The sequence below is a fragment of the Rattus norvegicus genome, chromosome 10 (genome assembly GCF_021556685.1).
Source record: "Rattus norvegicus strain SHRSP/BbbUtx chromosome 10, alternate assembly SHRSP_T2T, whole genome shotgun sequence".
Taxonomy (NCBI): domain Eukaryota; kingdom Metazoa; phylum Chordata; class Mammalia; order Rodentia; family Muridae; genus Rattus; species Rattus norvegicus.
The window spans coordinates 9582382-9604599 of record NC_141543.1 but is presented as its reverse complement, the minus strand read 5'-3'; the positions used below and the strand labels follow the sequence as shown (position 1 = coordinate 9604599).

Below are 22218 nucleotides of genomic sequence, written 5' to 3'. Positions count from 1 at the left end.
GAACGCTGCGGGGGCGAGGAGGGACAGAAAGCTGCAGGTCCTAAGGGCTAGGCGACTTCTTAGGAGAGCCCTTCCAGGATGAGCCATTGCCTTCGCTTTGTCCGCTGGCCGCCTCCCCAGACCTCCTAGATTTTAAAATGAGTTCCCAAGCCCCTATTCTGGGATGCTTACCACAGTCCAAGGGGCTTGACACTTAACCCACCTTCCCAGTTCCAGCCTCTTCTCTGCCCAGGGACTTGAACCATCCCAGGCTCGCGCCAGGCAGGAGGTCGCATCCCCGGAAAGGGCAAGGCAGTACCTGCACGCCCAGAGGGAGGAGGGAGATCTTGTCTACACTGCTTCTAGTGTGTCTTGGAGTGAGCAAGCCATCTAATCTGTCCCGATTCTCCTAGAGTCACCTCTTCCCTGATCGACAGATTGCAACCGCAGCTTCTGCGCACGCACCCCTAGGGGTAAAACACCGCGGGCGGAGCCACCTCTGAGCCTTTGCTTAGGGTGAGGCGCACCTTTCTCCCGAGAGGGTGCCAGAGGTCCCAGCCGCGGTTCTTTCCACCTGCCGAGAAACCAGAGCTGTTCTTCCGAGCCTGGCGGCGGCGGAGCTTGCTGCTTCTGCCCCAGCGCTCTCTGCACGCCCCCCTACTCGCCCCCGCCCGCCCGAGTCACCTCTTTCCGCGCCCCCGCCCCTTGCGAGCTAGCGCTCGCCCCCCCCCCCCCGTCCTCCTCCCCTTCCCCCTTCCCTCTGGCCCTCCCTTCATTCCACAAGTGTCGCTTCTCTCTCTCCAGCGCACTTGGCGTGCAAGAGAGGTGAAGAGCATCCTGCGAGCGAGCGGACGTGGGGATCCGAGTCCCGGGCGGCGGACGGAGGGGAGTTACGGACACAGCGACTCTCCCCTGCTTTCCGCCCCCGCCTCCCCCGGTGGCCCGCAGGACCTGCACCCCGCGCTGGCCCCCGCTCCTGCTCCGTCCCCGCCCGGCCCCGGCGCGCTCCTCCCCGGCCGGCCCCCTTCCTCGGCGCGCGTCGCGCTGGAGGCGAACGCAGTCTGAGCCGAGCGCAGTGGCCGCCGACCACCGAGCGCCCCGCGCCGCCTCCCTGCATGTGCGGCCAGCGGCGGCCCGCAGCCCCTGCCAGCAGCCTTGGCAGCTTCGGCCGCGCGTCCAGAGGCGGTGGCATCGGCTCCAGCGGCGGCCGAGCGCTCCAGCCCGGGCTCGGAGACACGATGCGCCGAGTCCTCCGGCTGCTCCTCGGCTGCTTCCTCACCGAGCTGTGTGCCCGCATGTGCCGGGCGCAGGAGCGAGCTGGGCACGGGCAGCTGGCGCAACTGGGCGGCGTGCTGCTGCTCACAGGGAGCAATCGCTCGGGGGCCGCCTCCGGAGAGGCCGGCGAGGGCGTCGGGGGCTCGGACGCACCGCCGACTCGAGCGCCCACGCCGGACTCCTGTCGGGGGTACTTCGATGTCATGGGCCAGTGGGACCCGCCGTTCAACTGCAGCTCGGGCGACTTCATCTTCTGCTGCGGGACTTGTGGCTTCCGGTTCTGCTGCACGTTTAAGAAGCGGCGACTGAACCAGAGCACCTGTACCAACTACGACACGCCACTCTGGCTTAACACGGGCAAGCCCCCAGCGCGTAAGGATGACCCCTTGCACGACCCTACCAAGGACAAGACCAACCTTATCGTCTACATCATCTGCGGGGTGGTGGCTGTCATGGTGCTGGTGGGCATCTTCACCAAGCTGGGGCTGGAGAAAGCACACCGGCCCCAAAGGGAACATATGTCCAGGTGGGCTGCCTTCCCTTCGCCCTCCTCTCTGGGTCCACTTTCCTTTCCCTCCCATCTCCAACATACCCCAGCCATGGTTCCCTCTACCCCAAGGTCTCCGATTTGGGAATGTCACCCAGGAGGACAACTTTCGCTTGTAGCATTGAGCCGAGGCATTGGGCTCAGCACAGGTGGGGGTGAAGGCCGAGTGTGGAAGGGGAGGGAGGGTTCCTTTCCCCCTCGCCTACCTGCTGTTACCTCTCACCAGATATGGTGGTGTGGCCTGAGACACATAGCCGGATCTTCAAACTCTTGGATTTTGGGGAAAGGATCCATTTATTTAAGATGTTCCTCCCTTGGTAAACAGAGGCAGGCGAACCTGAAGGGGGGGGGGCGTGTGTGATCCCTCGCGCGCGTGTGTGTTGGAGGGAAGGAGGGAGGGAGGGAGGGAGGGGAGGAGGGAGGGAGGGAGGGAAAGAGTGAGTACCTCCTGCAACTTGTACACTAGCGAAAATGAAGCAAAGGTTAGGGAGAGTGCACGGAGAGGGTGAGAACAAAAGCCTCCATAGAGCTGTCGTCCCCAGAGCTTTGAGGGCCTTTGATTGGAACCTCTTCTTTCCTGTTCCATTTCTCCTTCATCATCTATCCCTCTCTGCGCTGCAGCCATCACAAGGCTGCACGCCTTGCCTGGGTTGGAGCTGACTCCAAGGGCCCCCTCCACCCTTCAGGCACCTTGATTTGTCAACTTTGCCTTTCTCTTTATTCATTATGCAAGTCCCAACAATGGTAAAGTCGCAGCAGATGGGAGAAAGCGTTTGGGGATTAAGGGAGCTATTTGCCTTTTTGTTTAGCCCCTCCCCCAAGTGGCTGAATTGATTCCCAGAACTCAGTAACTTTGGAGGTGAAGGATGCAGACTTGAGCCAGGACCGGGGGAGAGATGAGGGGTTAGCATGAGGTCTGGCGACAGCCAGGACAGCTAGAGCCAAAGCCCAATTGACTTTGAGCCTGGGCATTGAAGTCACAGTGTTTGTTCTCTTCACTTCCAAGCCTCCCACCCCCATGAAGGGCGGTTGTGTGTGTGCCCGCGCTATCGCACACGTGCACGTGTGCACGAAACCCGTATACATGCCTAAAAATCTGAACAAAGAGACTAGCAAAAATAGGCAAAGGAACATTACTGTCTCACTAGTAATCATTTTCTGTTTATATAAGAAAGTTTTTCCTTTTTCCAGAGATAAGGGATCTGGAGGGAAGGGGGGAAGTTCGGATCAGTTTGGGTTAGTGGTAGAGGGCGATTTCCTGGGCACAAAAATAAGTTCCCAGGGAATCCAGGAAACTGGAACCAGAGCAAGTTGCTGGCCCAGCCTACCCCCTGCTACCCAAAGGTGCTCTAAGTATAGCTTCCCAGTGGGTTCACGTTAGGAGAGCCCCATCCAGGGTCATCCCCTGCTGTCCTTAGGGTGAGGGTGAGGGTGAGGGTGAGCATTGAATGCGGGTCTGTAACATGCATTTGCCATGTAGGGGACCAGTACGCAGAGACAGGAAGGCTGCTTTGCTGACACCTTAACTTGGGCTGAAATCTCCACCATGCCTTTTTGCTAAGTTCTTTGACTGAGTTTCCCTTTCTGGGATTTGGTGGAGAGAGGAGCTATTGTTGGTGTGTCTGTGGGTGACACTGATGCTACAGCTTCAAGCTCCCTTGGATCAGGCGCCCTGGTCAACCCAGCTCTTCACTGGTACTCAGGAGCTCAGTGGGAACCCAGTTCCCCGTTCTAACCCCTCCTCCTTTTGGAGGTATTTACTCCAGTTTTTCTGCAGATTCTAGGTAAGGTCTGTTTGGAGGCCGCATCCAGAAGTACCCAGAGCTACTTAACTTAGGTTTTTTTTCCTGTAAACATTCGGGGATTTTAGAGTGCAGTGGAAAGTGCCTGGCCTTGGCAAAGAAGACTCAGTTATGTTATGGGCAGCTTCTTAGGGATGCCTTTCAAGTGTGCTGCTGTTTGAGACCACCTGTACTGCTTAACGTCCCTGTTGCCAGGGACTCTACCCTCTTTGACTTTAAGTTAGAATGAGGGTTGGTAAAGCTCTCCAGGTGACTCTCATGCTTATCCAAACACTGTGAAGGGACCAGTGTGAGCACCTGCTGAGCACAGGGCTGGGTGCCAGGCACTGTGAGGTATGCATTCGTGTGTGCTTGTGTGTGTGCACGTATGTGTATAAACTCAGTTCTCTTAGCTAGCCTACGACGTGGCTGCTATTTAATTCCCTATTTACATAGGAGAAAATCATGGCACAGGTGAAGTGGCTTTGCTTAAAGTCATGCAATTAGAAGAAAATTGTGACATTGATAGTAATTCTGGGTCTAACCCCCTTGTACTTGAGTCAGATGTCTTCAGGCCCAGCCTCAGGATCTGGGGAGCTTCTCGGGGACAGAGTTTTAAGCTCTTTCTATAGAGATTGATGGTCAGTATGTTTGGAGTGGGCCTCGGACATCTTCTTTAGCGTTCTTTTTCAGTAACTCTGAGATCCAGGAGAAACACTGGCTTTGAGATTGAAAGTATTTCACAAAGGGAGGAGGTGCAGAGTTAATTCAAGAGCAAAGCAGAGGACAGCGTGACTCTCTTTGCATTCAGGAGTTTGTTTTCTCCACTTGTATAACCTGTCTGAGGCGCCCAGGCTGCCCCAGCCCCTCTGATTGTGTCACATGCTGCTTCTGTACTTAATCCTTTGGAGCCCAGTGTGGCTATTGGCTCATTACTTTGACATGATGGTGCTAAGGGATCCTCCAGCAGTGCACCAAGCTTAGAAGCAAAGAGGCTGCTCTGAGGTGAGGCACATCCCAGGAGCAGTTAATGTGCCAGCCACAGCCTCTTTGTGTTACCAGGAGCTCAGGGATGCACACATGAGGTTTGTTCTCATTTTGCCTGGGAAGCACCTTGTCAAGGACACACAGGTGGCAAGCAGTGTTTCTTTGCACACTTTGTCTTTGCACATCCAGGTGACCAGGAAGCCTGGGTTTGCCGATGGAGGCCCCCAGCATGTCAGAATGCACATTTGGAGTCCTTGGAATATAGCCTGGTTCACTCTGGGCTGAGGAGGATGGAGAAGAAAGAGGGCTTCTTCTCCCCAGGAGGGCTGGGGAGAACCCACACCGTCTTGTAAGGACTGGGGGGGGGGTAGGGGAAGTGGCTTAGTGGGGGAAGAGTACCTGATGTGCAAGAATGAGGACCTGGGTTCAAATCCCAGAACCCACCTAAAAAGCCCAGCACTGCAGTGAGTGTCTGTTACTGCAGTGCTGAAGGTGGAGACAGGCAGATCCCAGTGGCTCCTTCAAGCTTAGCCAATGCTGAGCTCCAGGCTCAGTGAAATGCCCTGTCCCCCATGGGAGATGGAGAGCAGTCACACAGGATATTCAGACACTCGCTGACCCTCACAGGCTCAAGTGCCCCTTAGGGGGAGAAGGAGGGAGGGAGGGAGGAGGAGAACTGTGGAAGCAGCTCTCCAGCATCAACACGGCAGCCACAGGTACCTCCGTTGAAGGTTCCTGGATAGATGCCCTTTGGCTTGCAAAGTATTACTATTTGTGTGTTGTAAGTTTTCTGTGTATCGTTTTGCAATATAGTCTGATCGTATGGCCCAGGCTTGTCTCCAACTCATGATCTGCTTATCACAGGTTACTAAGGAATAGATTATAGGTGTGTGCCACCATAAGTTTTTACTAGGAGAAAACTGACGCATATAAAACCCTGGAAGAGAATACAACGGACCACAGGACAATCTGCCCGAATCAGGGCCTGTCACCCCGGTGCTGACTCAGGGCTGTATAGTAACTTCTGTGGTGGAAACTGCCTTGCACATTGTAGGGTGTCTGGAAGCATCCTTGACCTCCACCCACTAAGTAGATGACACCCCCACAACTGTCCAGTGGCAGTAGAAAATGTCACCACTCAGTTGACAGAGTTAAACTAGTTTTACAGTTTTGTTAAATTCTGCGTTTATTTTGATGCTTTCTTCCTATTTCTTTTGCCCTTTCTCCCCCTTTTCTTCACCTCCCATTCCCTCTCTTCCTCCTCCTTTCCCTCCCTCCTTCCCTTTCTCTGTCCCTAGCCCCCATCCAGCAGAACTATTTGAAAACGAGCTGTAGACACATCATTCAGTTCCCTAACACTTGCAGCATGGGACTCCTGAGAACAACATTTCTCCCACACAATACAATTCCATGATCACAACTTAGAAAGAGAACAAAAATGCCACACTGTCATTAAATGTCCGATCATATTAAAATCTCCTTCTCACACCCCAAATGTCCTTCAGAGTTTGGCTTTATGTCTGGATCTGGTAAAGAAGCGTTGTTGTATTTGGCTGTGAAATTTCTTTCACCCCTAATATTCATGCTATTTTAAAGCCAACTTCAAGTCAGTAGCTTGGACTGAAGAACTGGATTTCTCAGAGAATTCCAATTTGTAATTCCTCTGTCCCATTCGAGAGCTCTGATAACTGCACCTGCGGTTTTCACAGAGCAGCTGCTGTTTGTGGCTGGGCGGTGACCATCCCCTTCAGAGAGCTCTTGGGTTCACCTCCGCCACTTGCAGCCCAGAGAGGCAGAAGGCTTGTGTGAACAGCACTTGCTCCCAGTAGGTCTGAGCAGTCTCTTAATGTTTGGGTGACCTTGGGAAGGTTGCTTCACATCTCTGCAACTCCAGTTCTTATCTGCAGCCTGAGTGTACAGTGAGGAGCAGGCTTGGAAAGCGATTAGCATAGAGCCTAGCCAGTCACTACCCAGCATCCTTTTTCTGGAGTTCTTCCTCTGGTCTACTGAAGGGGGTGACATTGTAGCTTGGACCTCAGTGCCTGGTCCTTACTCTGTACTCTGTAGCAGTGGCCAACTCTCCTATCCACTCTGGGTTTGCGTTTCCATCTGATCGGGAGAAGCTTGCAGGCTCTGAACAGGAAGGATGGCTTGCGTGTGACTAGATTGAATGTACTGAAAAGTGCTGTCTGGGGATGTCGAAGAACCTGTGTTAGCTTTGCAATTTTGCCACAAGCTTGTGTATAAATTCTCATTTAATTTCACACCCATCCCCCACAAGGTAGCTTCTATGACAGTCTGCCGATTACGGAGGCGCAGACCGCTTTCCAAGAGGGTGAGCGAGCACCTGGTGAGCCGGAGAATTCTGGCTTCAAACCCAGATGGTCTGGAGCAGGGAGCAGGCTCTTGGCTGCACTGCACTGGAGTATGGACCCACAGGACCTCCAGTCTTCTCAGATTCTAAAGAAGTGCTTAATGCCCCGAAAACAGCAGGGCCTTCTGGGAGTCCATGTGAGGTCAAGTCTAAGAATGTCTTATGTACCTGTCCTGGCAGTGTTAGACCTCTCAGTAGAAAGACTTGGGAAACAACCTTGAGGGCAGACGTGTATATCTGAAGCTCTCCACTTGAAGTTGGCAGGAAACACATGTTGTTTTCCCCCATCTTCAAACAGAATAAAAAATTCCAAGGCACAAAAAAAATAAATCCGTGTGGGCAAAAGGCATAGCAGTGTCCTGTGTAGTTTTCAAAAATGCATTAGAAAAGCCTTGCAAAGATATGACATCAAGTGGCAAGGTCCCCCTTCCATGGGCCTTTGCTGTGGTCCTCCAGAACCCCTTTCATCGGGCCATCTTTCCGCAGTCCTGTGGTTATTCCGTGGCTTCCCAAGCTGGAGAAGCCCATGTACAGTACCACATCGAAGTATCTATTTTTCTTGCAAAACACATTTGCTTCTCTTTGGGAACCAAAATCACCTTTATGGGAGCATAACTTATGCCATCAAATGCACACATTTTGATTGAAGAGTTTGCTGAGCTTTGGTATTTGTTTGTACTGGTGTAAATTACCACTATGGAAATTTTGACTATGACTATTATCCTTGTGTTCTGAACAATGAATGAAGTTCTTTGTGCAAGAGATGATGCCCAGGAAGCCCACTAACATATTTAAAACTCAGGATATGAGCTTGCAATGTGGTCTGGTTGCCAGAGTACTTGCCTAGCATGAAGCCCTGAGTTTGAGTCCCATTACTGCCTAGAAACAAGTAAGATAGTGCACACTTACCCTTTTAGCTCTAGGGGTCGGGGTGGGGTGGTGGGAGGATTAATAGATCCTCAGCCACATAGAGAATCTTAGAGCAGCCTCTAATACACAAGACACTGTCTCAAAACAAAACATAAAACCAAAACCAAACAAGTGAAGAACAGCAAATCTCCCAGGTTAGACCTTTGGAAACCTTCAGGACAGGTCCTGGAACTTGGCTGTCCCTTTGGAAATACTGACATCTTATATTTGCTTCTGTATCAGAAAGAAAAGTGATATAAGGTTTCTATTTTGTCCACCTGTCAGTTAGGCTGAGTCCTCTTCCTTTAGATCTGAAATGACTGGTCCTCACCCTTCAGGTTTCCGTTACAGTGTTGCCTTCTCCAGGAAGCCTCCTCTGACCTTTCATGCTTAGCCCCTGCCCCACTCCTCCACACACCCCTCCATAGGCCTGGGTTTAGTACTCGGTGTTATCTGCTTCCCTTTGTAGCACTGTCTGAAGGTTAGTTGATTGGTTATTAGTTATGACCAAGTTATCAGTTGATTGGTTCAGTGCTCTTCCCTTTATCATTCTCAGTAAGGAACGCAGGGACAAACATCCCACAGCTGTGTGTTGAGTGCCTAATAAAGATAGTTCTATTTCTGTTGTTCTGTTTTACATGGCATAACCTACTCCATCCATCCATCCATCCATCCATCCATCCATCCATCCATCCATCCATCTAATGGCTATCTTACATGTTCAATACATATTGAATATCTACTTTATGGCCAACACTGAGCTATAACTCTGAGACGGTAGTGACAGATACTGGTCTAATTCTTTCCCTCACATACTGGAGGGATAGGTAACACATAACGAAATGGACAAGAAAATTGTTACTGTGTTGAAGCTTGTGAAATTGTCAATACTCAATCATTTTTCAACCTCAAAGATAATATGTCAACACAATCGTTCTAAAAAGGGGCAAGAGTATGTGTGGGGGTGGGGAGGCAAAGGAATCAACGTGTAGCTGCTCCTCTGAGGGGTTCAAAGGAAGCTTGGTGCTTCAGTCATACATCAAAAGCTTTATTACATGGAATTATCACGTCCAAAATTTGCCAAGTTCATGTCTCAGATCAAGCCTGGATGTTGACAGAGGAGATTCCACAGAACTAGAGATGTTCAGGTTTCCCAGCCACCTGGCAGGAGAATTCCCTTAGTTGGGGAAGGATAAATCTTTTGCTTTGTTCAGACCCAAACAGACACCAGGACCATTTGTTAAACCCTCAAAACCCTTGTTTTGCTTCTGATGAGTGGGATGTCCTTCCCCCTGAGTATAGCACGCACCACAAAATGTCCTCATTCAGCAACTAGTAGGTGCCAGGACCTCTGAACAAACATAAGGTGTGCTATAAAGCACAAGCTCCGTCCTGTGGAGAATGGGAGAAAATAAACCTTGCTTTGACGTCTACCCTCCCGCTCTCTCCTACCATCTCCCTGCTCTGTTCTCATTGTGGACTCACTAGGCTGGCCTTGAACTGGTCATGTAAGCCACAGTAGCCTCAAAGTTGCCATGGCTGGAGTACAGGTGTGTCCTACCACACCCGGCCTGCCATGTTGCTGCCTGCGTTTGCAGATCTGCCTTCAGCCTGTGGGTTTATAGAGGAGAGCTCTTCCTTTATCCACATGGCTGCTTTGTGATGAGCAGCTGACATAAAGTTTGTAATTTAATGTGTGCCTTCCCTTTGGGACATGTATGATTGAAGTAAGGGCCCTGGTGACAGTGTCTCTGGGGCCTCCCTTGATCCTTGGTCCCTGACTCCTGCTGTCTGCTGTGTGGATCCAGTGCAGGCAGTGGCATCAACACAGAACTGAACTGATCTCTCATTTTATTGAATAAAGGCCATTAAAGCCAGGCTTAAGTCTGATGGGGAGAGCTCCACTATTTTGGTGCTTTGGGAGTGGACCCGTGGGGAGTCTGATGAAAGTTATGGCTTCTTTGCTCAAGATAAAAAAAAGCAAAAACAAATTTTCCATTCAATTCCAGAAGAATTCAGCGATCCTTTGAAGTCCAGGATGAAGAACCTGTTTAGAAGTGGAAAAGGCAAGTTAGGTTTACAAGGTCCTGTCTCAGAGCTCCCTTCCCTGAAGCCTTCCTGAGTTTCAGACCTTGCCTGTTGCACAGAGGCAGGAAAGGGCATGGGCTTTGATTTCAGACATTCAGGAGTAACTCCAGTCACTCCTTCAGCCAGGAGCAGAACTCATCTCATGTGGGCAACTCCTTGCTCTGTAAAATGGATTGCAGCTTGCCTTGCCTTGTTCCTCTCTGTTTGGCCTGCTCCATCGTTATCAGCTTGCTTGCCTGTTCCTTAAATATCTGATGTCTTTCCTGCCTTGGGGCCTTTGTGCTTTCCTATATGGTCTGCCTGACATGCTCTTTCTGTCCCCCCACCTGTGTGAGCTAGCTTTCTGTTACTCCAGCAACCATCTGAGCAGGCCGACTTGTGCAGAGGAAAGGTTCGTTTGGCCTATAGTCTAGGAGGTTTCAGCTCACGATCTGTTGGCCTCCGTGTAAGGTGGCGTGTCTTGGCAGGAGCACGTGGTAGAGCACAGATGTTCTCTTCATGGCCAGGAAGGCAAACAGTGAGAACAGGAAGTGGTCAGGGTCCATGTCCACTGCTTCCCATGACTGAAGACCTCCAGTTATCCTCTCCTCTTAAAGTCCCCACTACCATCCATGGCATCATGGTGGGAAATGAGCCTTTGACATGGATCTTTGAGGGACAGTTCAGCTCCAAGCTGCAGCATCTCGTGACCAGCCTAATGCTGCTCATAAGAGTCTCACCTCTTCGTAAGATGTTGTCTTGGTATCTCTCCCTACCTCTCTGACTCACTTCTTAGTTACTAGGTCTAATGAAGCACCAGCTGCCCCTCCCCTGTCCCCCAGTCCTTCCCTGTCTTCTAGGGGTCTATTCCCACTCTCTCTTTCCCACATAGCTTCTGGCAACCATGATTGTGATCTTTATGGATTTGTCTACTCTAGACACTTGCTGTAAATGAAACCACACAACCCAGGCCTTTTTGTGTCTGCTTTCTTTCACTGGCCATAAGGTTTTCAAGTTTTACTCACATTTGGACTGGTGTCTGGGCTCTAGTCTTCCTCTTCACTGCTGAGTAATATTCCATCTTGTATACTGCATTCTGCTTTTTGGCTGATGGACGTTCGGACCGTTTCTATTTTTGGGCTGTTGTTATGGTACCTGGCTCTGTTGGCTGCACCATTCCTTGTTGTTTATTTCAGCTCTTGCTTATTTTTATTTAACATATCTATTTTTATTCTCTCCCATAGAATGTAAGCTCCAGGAAGGCCACGACCTCTCTCAGCTTGTGCAGTGCTGTGCCCCCAGGGCCTCATGTCATGCATGGCATACTGTAGACAATAAACATCTGCTGAATGAACAAACGTGTGCGGGCTGTTGTTATTTTCCTGTCTCTAGTGGATTCCATCTTGTCCTCTGGCACCTGTAGGCCTCCAGCTTCACTGCCCTGGGTCTCTCTCCCTTCAGACTTCTCCCAGGTTGCAGTTCTTACTGTAATCTACCACCACAGCCATGGTCCTCATGCATGGCCCCTGTTGCTCTAGCACAGACTCAAGATTTAACTAGAGCATGCCCTTGGTGTATAGGGAAAGCTTTCAGAAACACCTCACACATGCCCAGCTCTAGGGTCTAACCCTCTGGGTTCAGATGAATCTAGATGAAACTCGGCGTGCTGTGGGCTGCCGTAGATACTTCAGCAGAGACACTCTGCTGAGCTCTTGGTGGTCTGGGTGGACCCTGCCAACGCAGAACCTCCCTTTCTTTGTCTCTTTTGATGAGGATACTGAGAGCCACTTGGCTAAGAATGTCAGGGTGTATCCCCTAAAACATGGAGGTAGGGCTTGCAGGTGGCAAGAGGAGATCAGAATGAAGAGTTCCATTGACCTGTTGGTTCCTGGGATTGCTCGTCATTACAGAGATGAGTCTACTGGTTTTACAGAACATCTCCATTCTTGTAGTTGTCACCCACAGTGGCTGGTCCATCTTGCTAGGCTTGCAGATGGAGAGAGCAATTCCTGCAGGTAAGTACACATGGGGCTGAGGAGGCTGGAGAACTTGGCAGTGCTTGTGAGACATGAAATCAACTGTCAGCACTCCATCGAGCTTCATGTGCATGAACAAAGGGGCAAACAGAAGGAGGTTCCAGAAAGACCAAACATGTGGAGAGACTCACATGTAAACAGCACTCTGTACTACATATGTTTAAGGGTATTTGCACCGTTCTAAATGTACATATCCTGGAGGGTAAATAAGGAGGGAGGTGTGTTGGGAATCTGACCTTGGGATGTGACATCTGTCTGCTCTGTTCTAAGTGCAAGCACAGCTTACATCTCATTATGAGGTTAGGTCATTGACAGCACTTGAACTGTGTTCCCATCCTCTTTTTAAAAGAGATAAAGAAAAAGAAAACATTGAAGTCTTTGTGCTGCACACTGGCTGGGTGGCCTTGAGCAAGTCAACTCCCCTCTCTGAGCCTTTGTTTGTTTTTCTGCAGAGAAGTAATAACTCCTTGTGAGCCCACAAGAAAGTCTATATTCTTTTGCTTAGGTAAGGGATAACATTGCTGTTAGCCTAATGGTTAGCTTATGGTAAGGACTGAGTAAATGTTACTAATATGCGGCCATTGCTAGGCAAGAAGTGTTGGCATGTGTGTTAGGAACAGAGGACTCGGTCTCTGGGGTGGAGCCACACTGCATGAACTCATCATCTGACCCCTCAGCAGCACTGTCGGGTAGATGACCTTGCCAGTAAGCAGTATGCAGCGTGTAGCATGACTATGCAACCTCTGCTCACAGCCACTTTAGTGCCTCTGTGTTTTCCTCTGCGCTATCCCTAACTGGAAGGGCAGTTCTCTGGAAGGAATGGCTTTCCTGTTTGTCCAGTATGGGCAGTGACGGGCGTATGGTTCACACTGCTGTATTGTGAGTGAGCCGAGTTCTTTCCTTTGTTTTTTCAGAGCCCTTGCGGATGTCATGAGGCCACAGGGCCACTGCAACACTGACCACATGGAGAGAGACCTTAACATTGTCGTCCACGTGCAGCATTATGAGAACATGGACACAAGAACCCCCATAAATAATCTCCGTAAGTACAGGCCACTTCCAGTCTCATGGTAATATGGCAGTGGCACTTGGCAGGATTTCCTGGGACGACTCAAGGACAAGTTAGCTTTCTCTGTTGTATGTGATGCTGCATTTGGTCCTGTAAGAGTTGACATGGATGTGTTGCCTGCGAAAGAGTGAGACACTTGGTTGGTTATTTTATTAATTACTAGATGACTTCATTGATTCATCATTGTTGATCTATAAACTTGGTTCTCATGTTGGGTACTTACTTAACCAATGCATTATTTCATTGGTTTGATTTATTGTTGATCTGTTAGTTAATAATCTATCTCATTGGTTCATGTTGATTGGGGAGTGTTTGCTATTGGTTCATCTCGGCTGGGTCATTGATTAACCAATTGTTTTATTTGTCTTCTGAGGTTAACTAGTTGCTATTTTTAGGTTTCACACTCCTTTCAATGAACATACAATTTTATCTTTTAGAACATAAAATGAGCTTCCCAAAAAAGACCTATAACAACCCCCACTGTGTGTGTGTGTGTGTGTGTGTGTGTGTGTGTGTGTGTGTGTGTGTAGTGGGGGATGAATATGCATGCTTCTACATTTGGTTCTCTTGCTCTGCCAGGGAAAGGGAACAGGCTTCTTTTACTATTGTGTCTCAGTAGATGCTTTTCCTGGGACGGAGCATCCCAGGGGATTATGGTTTATTTCCTCAGGTTTCCTTCCCTTCCAAAGTCTGAGTAGACAACACACAGTGGAGCTGATGCTCTAGTTAGGAGTCGAGGAACAATGAGGCTGCTTGGGTTTGATAGGCACACATTGCACACATTGCTATGGTGGTTCTTCCTAGCAATCATATTCCCAGGTCGAAGCAATGTGAAGAATCCTGCTTGAAAGCAGCTGAGGCGGGCTGTTGGAAGGGTGCATCAAACCATAGTTGGAGGTTCCCGAAAACAGCAGAAGCACTGGTGTCATGCACTCTCTCAGGGTGGGCATCCTTTGCTGAAACTCCCCCACAAGCTGCAAGGCTCGTTCATTTGCCGAGACATAGTTGCAGACTGTTAGGCTGCAAATTTTTAAATTTTTATAAAATGGGTAAGGAAGAGCTCTGTGTAGGGTATGGGGCTTTGACACAGATGACATGGATTCTCTGATTTTGCATGGTGATAATTTTCCCTGGTTTTGGAAATTCTTATAGTGGTTGGCAATGACAATATTCGGTATTGACACAGATAGGAAAATAAGCTACCAACAGGAAACTTTAGTAAATGAAACAATTACATGTTATTTATCTGCAAACTGGATTGTAAAGATAGTCTTTGAGATCAATGCACTGTGAGGCAAAACGCACGAGCTTTTGGAACCTTTATGTTCAAATCCCACAGAGCCTGCAACCAGGGTGGCAACCATGGCTGTGCCTGGTTATATCTGCTGCTGTTTCCAAGTCTTATGAATGAATTCCAAGCAGATGGGGGTCACCAAAGTATGGAGTTTCTGGCTGTGGAGGGTGTTGGCTCACAGGCTTTGAAGGGACGCCTCAGGCTCTGAGGTGATTTGAAGCACTCACTCTGAAGTTGTTCATTGAGAACTAGGCTTGCTCAGCACTCACCACTGCACAGGGAGGGTCCTTCATTCACAGGGAGGGTCCTTCATTCACAGTTGTGCTGAAGACCAAGGACCGAACGATCAAGGACTGCATAACTCACTCATCTCTGCCACAGGCTACTTTGCTGTATGTATATGATTCTTCTGTAGGGCTATATTTGTGCCTTGGTGATTGGTTTTTTTGATACTAAAGGTGGGTAGGATTTAGGCCCATACTTGAGTAAGATGGCATTATATTACTGGCTCACATCCCTAGATTTTTTCATTTTTATTTTTATTTTGAAAACAGGGTCTCACTTACTAATACCCAGGCCACCCTTGAGCCCTTTAGTAGCCCAGGCTTACCTTGAACTCAGATCTTCCTGTAGCTGGAGTCATAGGCCTCACAAGGCCTTGCTTTATAGTCTTTGATGCCAAGGAGAACAAACACTATAGGAGGATGTTCTGGTAAACCCCAGGGAGAATCCATGAGTGCTATCTCCAGCACTGAATCCTTACAAGAATCTCCACTGACATTGCTTTCAGGTTGACCCCGTCCTTTCCCATCAAGCATTCTTGAGAACATCTGACTATGAACAATAGGGGGCATGTAGCCTTGTAAGTTGAATTTACATTAGAAAGATAAGTTGTGTGCAAAATCAATATGTGAATAGTGGTTAACAGTAAGAATGAGCTTCTTTGTAATGAATGATTTATCTTCTTATTGATTCATAGAAACTTTTTATATGTTACAGTCAACTAAAATGTGTATGTTTAAAAAAATGGAATGAGGTTGGTAGTTCACTGAAAGGCTATTACTACATGATTGATATTAACTTACCAGGAGCTTAACAAGATTAGTGGTCACCTGAACCTATTTGGCTGATGGAGAAACACAGGTGAGGGATCTGATCTGATCAGTGAAAAATTAGCCCAGCCCTTCATAGAATTAGAACAAACCTACCTGAATATAAAACTACTCCCAGGGCATTATGGGAACTACAGTGACCTACAGATACATGTATTTGTGATACATCAAGAGGATGGATTGTTGTGCTTTTAGTTTATTCTTCACTTAATATTCAAGTTGTTGGATTAACAGTCACATGCCCTTTTTTATCTCTGCTCAATGACCCCTTCAACAACATGTATTGGAGAGAATTATTCTTTTTATTCTTTAATTCTCTCTTCCTCCTCTCGCTCCTCTTTCTACTTTTCCTCCTCTTTCTCCTGGCTTCCTTCCCACCCTTCTGTGAAGTAGAATCTCATTTTGTGTCTCAGGCTCACCTTGAACTTGCAATCCTCTTGCCTCAGCCTCCTGTGTGCTGGGATTATTGTCTTGTGCCATTATGAGGAGCTCTTAGCATCTTTAATACACTCATGCTAGCGCACCCTTTCTGCTTGGATCAAATGTTTCAGGAGCTGACATGCTGTGTAGACAATCAGCGAGGTTTTGAAGTTGTTGGTGGATAGGATGCAGATTTTGAGGCAATGTTGAGTTTCTGCAAACTCTAAAGCTTCTGAGTGACAGAACAGTTGCATTTGAGGGCATGTTGTGCTCCATGTCCCCAGAAAGCACTCTGCCTCTCCTACTGCAACCTCCTGCATTCCCAGGGACACCCCCTTAGAAGTTCAGTCTTTTCTCAGGATGGGAGGTGTGGGTGAGGGGCTGCAGGTGGAACCGACCTGGATGTGTCTCAATTTCACTGTGTTAACAGTGGTAGTTTGGAAATAAAAATGCTTTAGATGCCTTAGATTACAGAGGACTTGCAAAGATTTGTTCATGGGGTTCTGCACACTCCTCACCCACTCGCTTCTGTTAGCATCTTATGCCACTTAGGTTAGTTTCCTCAGATGAATTACACAGGCAAATTCCTCATACCTACTGTGTAGACACTGCTTCAATTTTACCATTCCTTTGCAAATGTTCCCTTTGGGTCTCATGGTCCACCCTGGCTGGCACCTAATCTTTAGTGCAGCATCCATCAGTGGCTGGATTTTAGTCGTATGATATTGTAGCATGATGGAATGCAGATAGAGAGCAACATTAACTCAGGTACAGGGTACCTTCCAGTGCTCGCAATGTCCATATGAAAGCAGCTATCCAGTCAGTGCTGGAGTGAAACCAGTTGCTTCCTGGAATGTGCTTTGTGTATAGAGCTGTGTGGCAGTGTCTTATGTTTTACGCACATGTGAAGCACAGCTTTGGCATTTGGTGCATGTACTTACTCGTCTGTCTGTCTGTATGTCTGTCTGTTGGTCTGTCTGTCTATTGTCTGTTGATCATTACACATATGTATATGTGTATCCATCCATCCATCCATCCATCCATCCATCCATCCATCCAATTATCTTTTTATAATCTGTTACATGAACTACATGAGCATATGAGGCCATGCTCACCCATGTATCTGTATACAGAGGCCAAAAGTCAGCATTAGGTGTTTGCATCTTTCTTCATTCCTTTGTTCTTTATTCCCTCTCTCCCTCCCTCCTTCGCTCCCTCATTCCCTCCCTCCCTCCTCCCACCTCTGTCCATCTTTCCATCTTTCTTTCTTTTTTTCCTCTTTCTTATTTTTGAGACAGTCTCATTGAACCTGGCCCTTTCCCTTTTGGTTAGGTTGGTTGGCCAGTGGTTTCCCATGATGCTCCTCTTCCTACCCACATGCTCAGTTTTTACAGGTGTGCTGGGGATCTGAACTTGAACATCTGTGCCTGTGCAGAGAGCACTTTACCCACTGGGTCATCTTCCCAGCCTTATTACTACCAGTACTAATATACTACTACTAGTACTTATTTTATTATCATCATCATCATCATCATCATCATCATCATCATCATCTATGTAAGTGAGATTTCACTCAATACTGAGGACAAATATTGACTTCATTCCATTTTAAGACATGGAATATATAAGAAAAGCCCCTTGTGTTCTGGCCCCATCAAGCCTCCTTCCCAAATCGATCCTTAAACGTGTCTCTCACAAACTAAGAAGTGGACACAAAACTGAGAGCAGTTCATGCTCAGGCCCTCTCTCAATTGCCCATATTCACCAAGGCAGGGATAGGATGCCCAACCTTGACTTTTGGAAATTTTGACATAGATGTTTTCAGAAACTTTGTAATATGTAGGTGGCAGAGGGATTTCCTAGCCAGGAATCAATATAGATATCAGTGTTCGAGAGTAAAGTGTATGTAGAGTAGTGTAATGTTATGAGAGACTTGGACAGGTGGCAGTGTAAATTCCCAAACACGCTGAGTTCTCTCAAAACCTATAGGTTTTTGTCATTGTTAGGACAGGAAACTGGGCCTTAAAAACTTTAATGATGCAACATTTCCATAATTATGGATCAGTAGAACTGATTTTTTTTTCCCTAGAGCTGAGGGTTGAACCTATGTCCTCCCTCACACATGGTGAGCTCACTCTCTATCATGGAAAGTCATCTTGAGATCCCTTTATCTTTCATTCTGAGATGTATGTGGGTGTGCCTTTGGAAATGGACATTTTGAAGGGTGTGTTTAAGGAACTGAGAGCTGGAGTTGGAGAAGCCAGTAGGACTCCAAGCTTGAGAACTGGCTGAGCCACCTCCATAGTAGCCAGCATTACTGATCTACACCACTGAGTCCCACAGAAACCCAGCCAGTGAGGCCCTGAGGGTGCGATTAACACTGTTTGATCTCTCTTGTGTTGCAGGTGTTTGCAGAACAAGTGGGTGTCCCTCTGGGAATGAGCGTTTTGAAGGATATACTAAAGGAACGAAAGCCCCTTTGATGCCACAGGAAAGGGCTGTTTTAGGCTATGCATCCAACTTGGCATCTTGTAGGGAGGTCTCCTTTAGAACCCTGACATTTATTGAGCACTTGCTGGGTACTGCATTAAGTGCTGTGAATGCATTAACTCAGTTAGAACTCAAAACAGCCCTCAGATAGCCACACCCATTTCTGCCCCAGGCTCCTTACCTCTGTGGTGCTTTGTTCCCAGCACACTGTCCCCGGGGCTTCTCCCTTGGCAGGACTCACTGTGTCCTTAGCCAGACCTCCTTGCTCATCTCTGGCCTCAAGTCACATGCTGCTCCTGTGTCACCAGGATTTTCTTTATGGCAAGTTGTTCTGTCTAAAGTCATCTTGGTTCATCCATCTGTCTTCCAGCAAAGCACAAAAGCACAGATGTCAGGAGGAAAGTCCTGAGTGTGGTCACAGCCATCTCCCTGACACTGGGAACAGAGGCTGCCCATGGCAGTGTCTCCATGAATATCTGTCTGGTGAAGGAAGAGATCTATAGTGGAGCGTCATTATTCTCAGTTTATGACTTAGGAAAACTGAGATGGATGGAAGTTAAGGAATTTCATCTAACATTTTGCCTGAATGAGATTTGCCTTAAAATACACCGGGAAAGTTGAAAACTGTGAGAGGCATTGTGTCTGGGTGGCCAGGTACACTGAGTTTATCCATTTCTCACTGTGTCTGTGTGCATCCGGAAGTGTGTAAATTAGGAGTTAATGGTAAAGCATCTGTCTGTGGCATCACAGGGAATAACAGAGTACCCAGGATTCGAACCTGGGGAGGTCACATTCTGTAAGGCAGGTTCATTAGACCCTGTGGACTGCCTCCTCGTGAGATTCATATGTCAGAGGCGGGGTTGCATTAGTAACTTCTGCACACATGTGATCAACATACCTGACAGAAATGACTTCAGAAAAGCAAAAAACAATTCTTCATGGCCTCAGAGAGTTTCAGCCCCATTGCTGTAGGAAACACATGTAGAGAGGCTCAGTCTGTGGTGGCAGAAGCACACAGCCATGGGAGTGTATATGCCAGGTGTTGTTCACTTCATGGACCAGGAAGCAAAGAGTGAGGCAGGAATCAGGGACAGGTGCAACCTTCAAAGTCTTCTCCCACATGGGCCTGACTTCCTAAGGTTCCATAAGCTCCCTAAATAGAATGTCCAAACATGAGGCCAAGGGGGACATTGTGAAACCCAACAACAGCTCAGGGAAATACCTCATTCTTGATGGGTGTTAGGGGGATGGGACCACACACACAAATGTTGGTCTCTGGCTTCTGGGTTTCCTCTGGATCGGTTGTCTGATTCTAAATCAATTAGCTGGGCAAGGTAGATGGTATTCTTGGGTCCTTTTGGGTATTGTGGTGGGGCAGAGTCTGTAAGTCATGGGAGGTGGAGGGTGAGCACGGATGCTCTTGCTCTGTTTGTCCCTGTATCCCTAGTGCTTAGACAGTGTACTATGTTCATAGACACTTGCTGGATGAGTGCATGTATGGGAGTCTAGCACAAGCTCAATAACCACCCAGTTGGGTGGACAGTAAGGGGCTTTCATAGATAGCCAGCTCTGATAGAGCTTGGCTCATTCTATCTGAGGGGAGGGTCTAACTTTTACGATGTCACACATACTAAGTTGTTCCTGAAATCTAAAGTCTTCGCTGCCTTGGAAAGGTGCACGGCTTGTCCCATCCCACTCTGGAGGCCCTGGGGTGTCATCGACTGTTAAGCAGCTAACGGAAGGGATCTGTGCTGCATTAGGAAAATCACTCAGAGGCCTGTAGTGACTCCAAGCAGCTTGAGCTTGAGAGATCTACTGTCTGGGGTAAACAGTGCCACTGAGAGGCCTGCCACACAGGGAGATCTCTTATCAAACATGTCTAAGTGAGTGTGTGGGAGTGTAGGGAGCCACGGAGGGTCTGGATCTCAGAGGTGGACAGCTGGGACCTGAGCTTTGATCCATCCCTTAGCAGCTGTGCATGCTTGGAACGGGTACTAGAATTCTGAACCTCTTTTCTATACTACAAAAGGAGTACAGAGAATGGGCATACGCAAGGAGTGTAGCACCACGCATGCCTGGTTATAGAAACACGACTACTTGTCTGTTTACTAGAGAGTGTCTGTGTGGACGGGGATGCATTCACTGGACAGATGTTGTTAGCAATGTTTTCATTCTCTGTGTTGGTTGACAACGTGTGTGTGTGTGTGTGTGTGTGTGTGTGTGTGTGTGTGTGTGTTCATGTACAGGGCATGTGCTGTCAACAAAGAAACAGAGCCTGTATTGACTAGCTTAATGTCAGCTTGACATGCTAGGGTCATTGAAGGAGGGAGCCCTAACTGAGAAAATGCTTCCATTAGATCAGGCAGTGGGCCAGCCTGTGGGGCATTTTTTAAATTAGTAATTGATGGGGGAGGGCACAGTCCATTGTGGGTGGTGCCATCCCTGGGCAGTTGGTCAAAGGGTCTAGAAGAAGTCAGGCTGAGCCAGCCATGTGGAACAAGCCAATAAGCAGCACCCTTCCATGGCCTCTGCCTCTGATTCAGCCCCTGCCTCCAGGTTCCTGCCCTGCTTGAGTTCTTGTCCTGACTTTGGTGATGAACGGTGATGTGGAAGCATAAACTGAATAAACCCTTTCCTCTCCGAGTTGCTCTGGTCATGGTATTTCATCACAGCAATAGTAACAGAATAACATTTGAAATGTAAGTAAATAAATATATCTAATAAAAAATTAAAAAAAAAGATGGAGCCCTAAAAGGAAAAAAATTACCTTCTGTAAGTTCTTTCCAAATCTTTCTTCTAATATGGTCACATAAGCCTTGCGCTGCTTTTCCAACTGCCTGTAGGACTCTCTGTAAAGAAAGCCCAAAGGCTCAACCCTGCGGTTGAGTTTCAGAGATGCCAAGTCATGCTTCTTGCACAGCAGTGACATTATTGCTTTGGGAAAATATTTCTGCCTTCATGTTTGGATGCGGGAGGGGTACACTTGCTATGTGTTTGATGTGCTAGGAGTCACAAGTGAAGCAGATCCATTTGTGTGTCACCTACAACGTGTGTTCATTTTACCTCCCCTCAAGAGCACCATGAAATAATAAAAATGTGTTTGCAGCAATGACAGATCAATGAGGAAACTGGCTCAGAGGCTTTGACTGACCTGCCCATGGCCAGAGACACCAGGCAAGGAGCTTGGGCTCTGGCCACTACACTCATGTACTGAGTTACAAATCTTACACTCTGGTCACATCCTTTCTTGTGCTTTTCCCAGGAGCCCTTGCTGCGTATTATATCAGGGCTGTGTTTCTTTTCTTTTTCTTTACCTTATTGATTGATGTTAAGAATTGCAGCATTAGGTTAGCCTCATTTTTGAAAATAAACCCACTTAAATAAAGTCACCAGTCTTGTTCTGGAGTACCAGACATTTCTGACATTACTTGCCAGTAATTAATATTTCCTTTGAATCAACTTTCAGCTGGCATTTAAAACTTCTCTCTAGGCAACAATGGGAGACATGCGTGTGGGGAGCCTTTCTCGGGTATATCCTCTTGGCTCTTACAATACAGTAAGGAGCAGGAGACGAGGAAAGCAATGGTGGTGGCCGGGAAGAGTACCTTGCAAACAAGCAGGAGGTCTCCCCAGAACATGGGGGCAGAGATGAGCAAGGACATCTTTTCCTGAGAAATTGATAATATTTGTTCTGCCAGAAACATACTCCCCAGTGACTTTCCAAGAAAACAGAGGAGGAAAAGCAGAACACTTCGACAGTGTTCGCCTTTGACTGAAGGGAGGACTTTGAGCTACAGAAAACAGTTTTTGAAAATCTGAAGAATTTTTATTTTTATATTGCAAATTGCATAAAAAAGGAGCTTTTTTGATTAGGATCA

At 47.9% G+C, this 22218-nt stretch overlaps 1 protein-coding gene across 7 annotated transcripts in view; it reads left to right on the top strand.

Annotated features, from left to right (window-relative positions):
* The first annotated feature begins 753 nt into the window (after nt 1-753).
* Shisa9 (shisa family member 9) overlaps nt 754-22218 on the top strand; it is a 292606-nt gene continuing 271141 nt past the window's right edge. For 3 of the 7 annotated variants that reach the window (NM_001430313.1, NM_001430314.1, NM_001430315.1), the window contains exons 1-2: nt 754-1780; nt 12870-12997. In NM_001430313.1, coding sequence (NP_001417242.1) covers nt 1095-1780; nt 12870-12997 — 814 coding nt within the window. In that variant the 5' untranslated portion in view covers nt 754-1094. Of the gene's footprint in view, nt 1781-9861; nt 9919-11163; nt 11278-12869; nt 12998-22218 lie in introns of those variants that run through there. The other 4 variants (NM_001430316.1, XM_087569197.1, NM_001430317.1 and 1 more) reach the window with 4 other exon arrangements.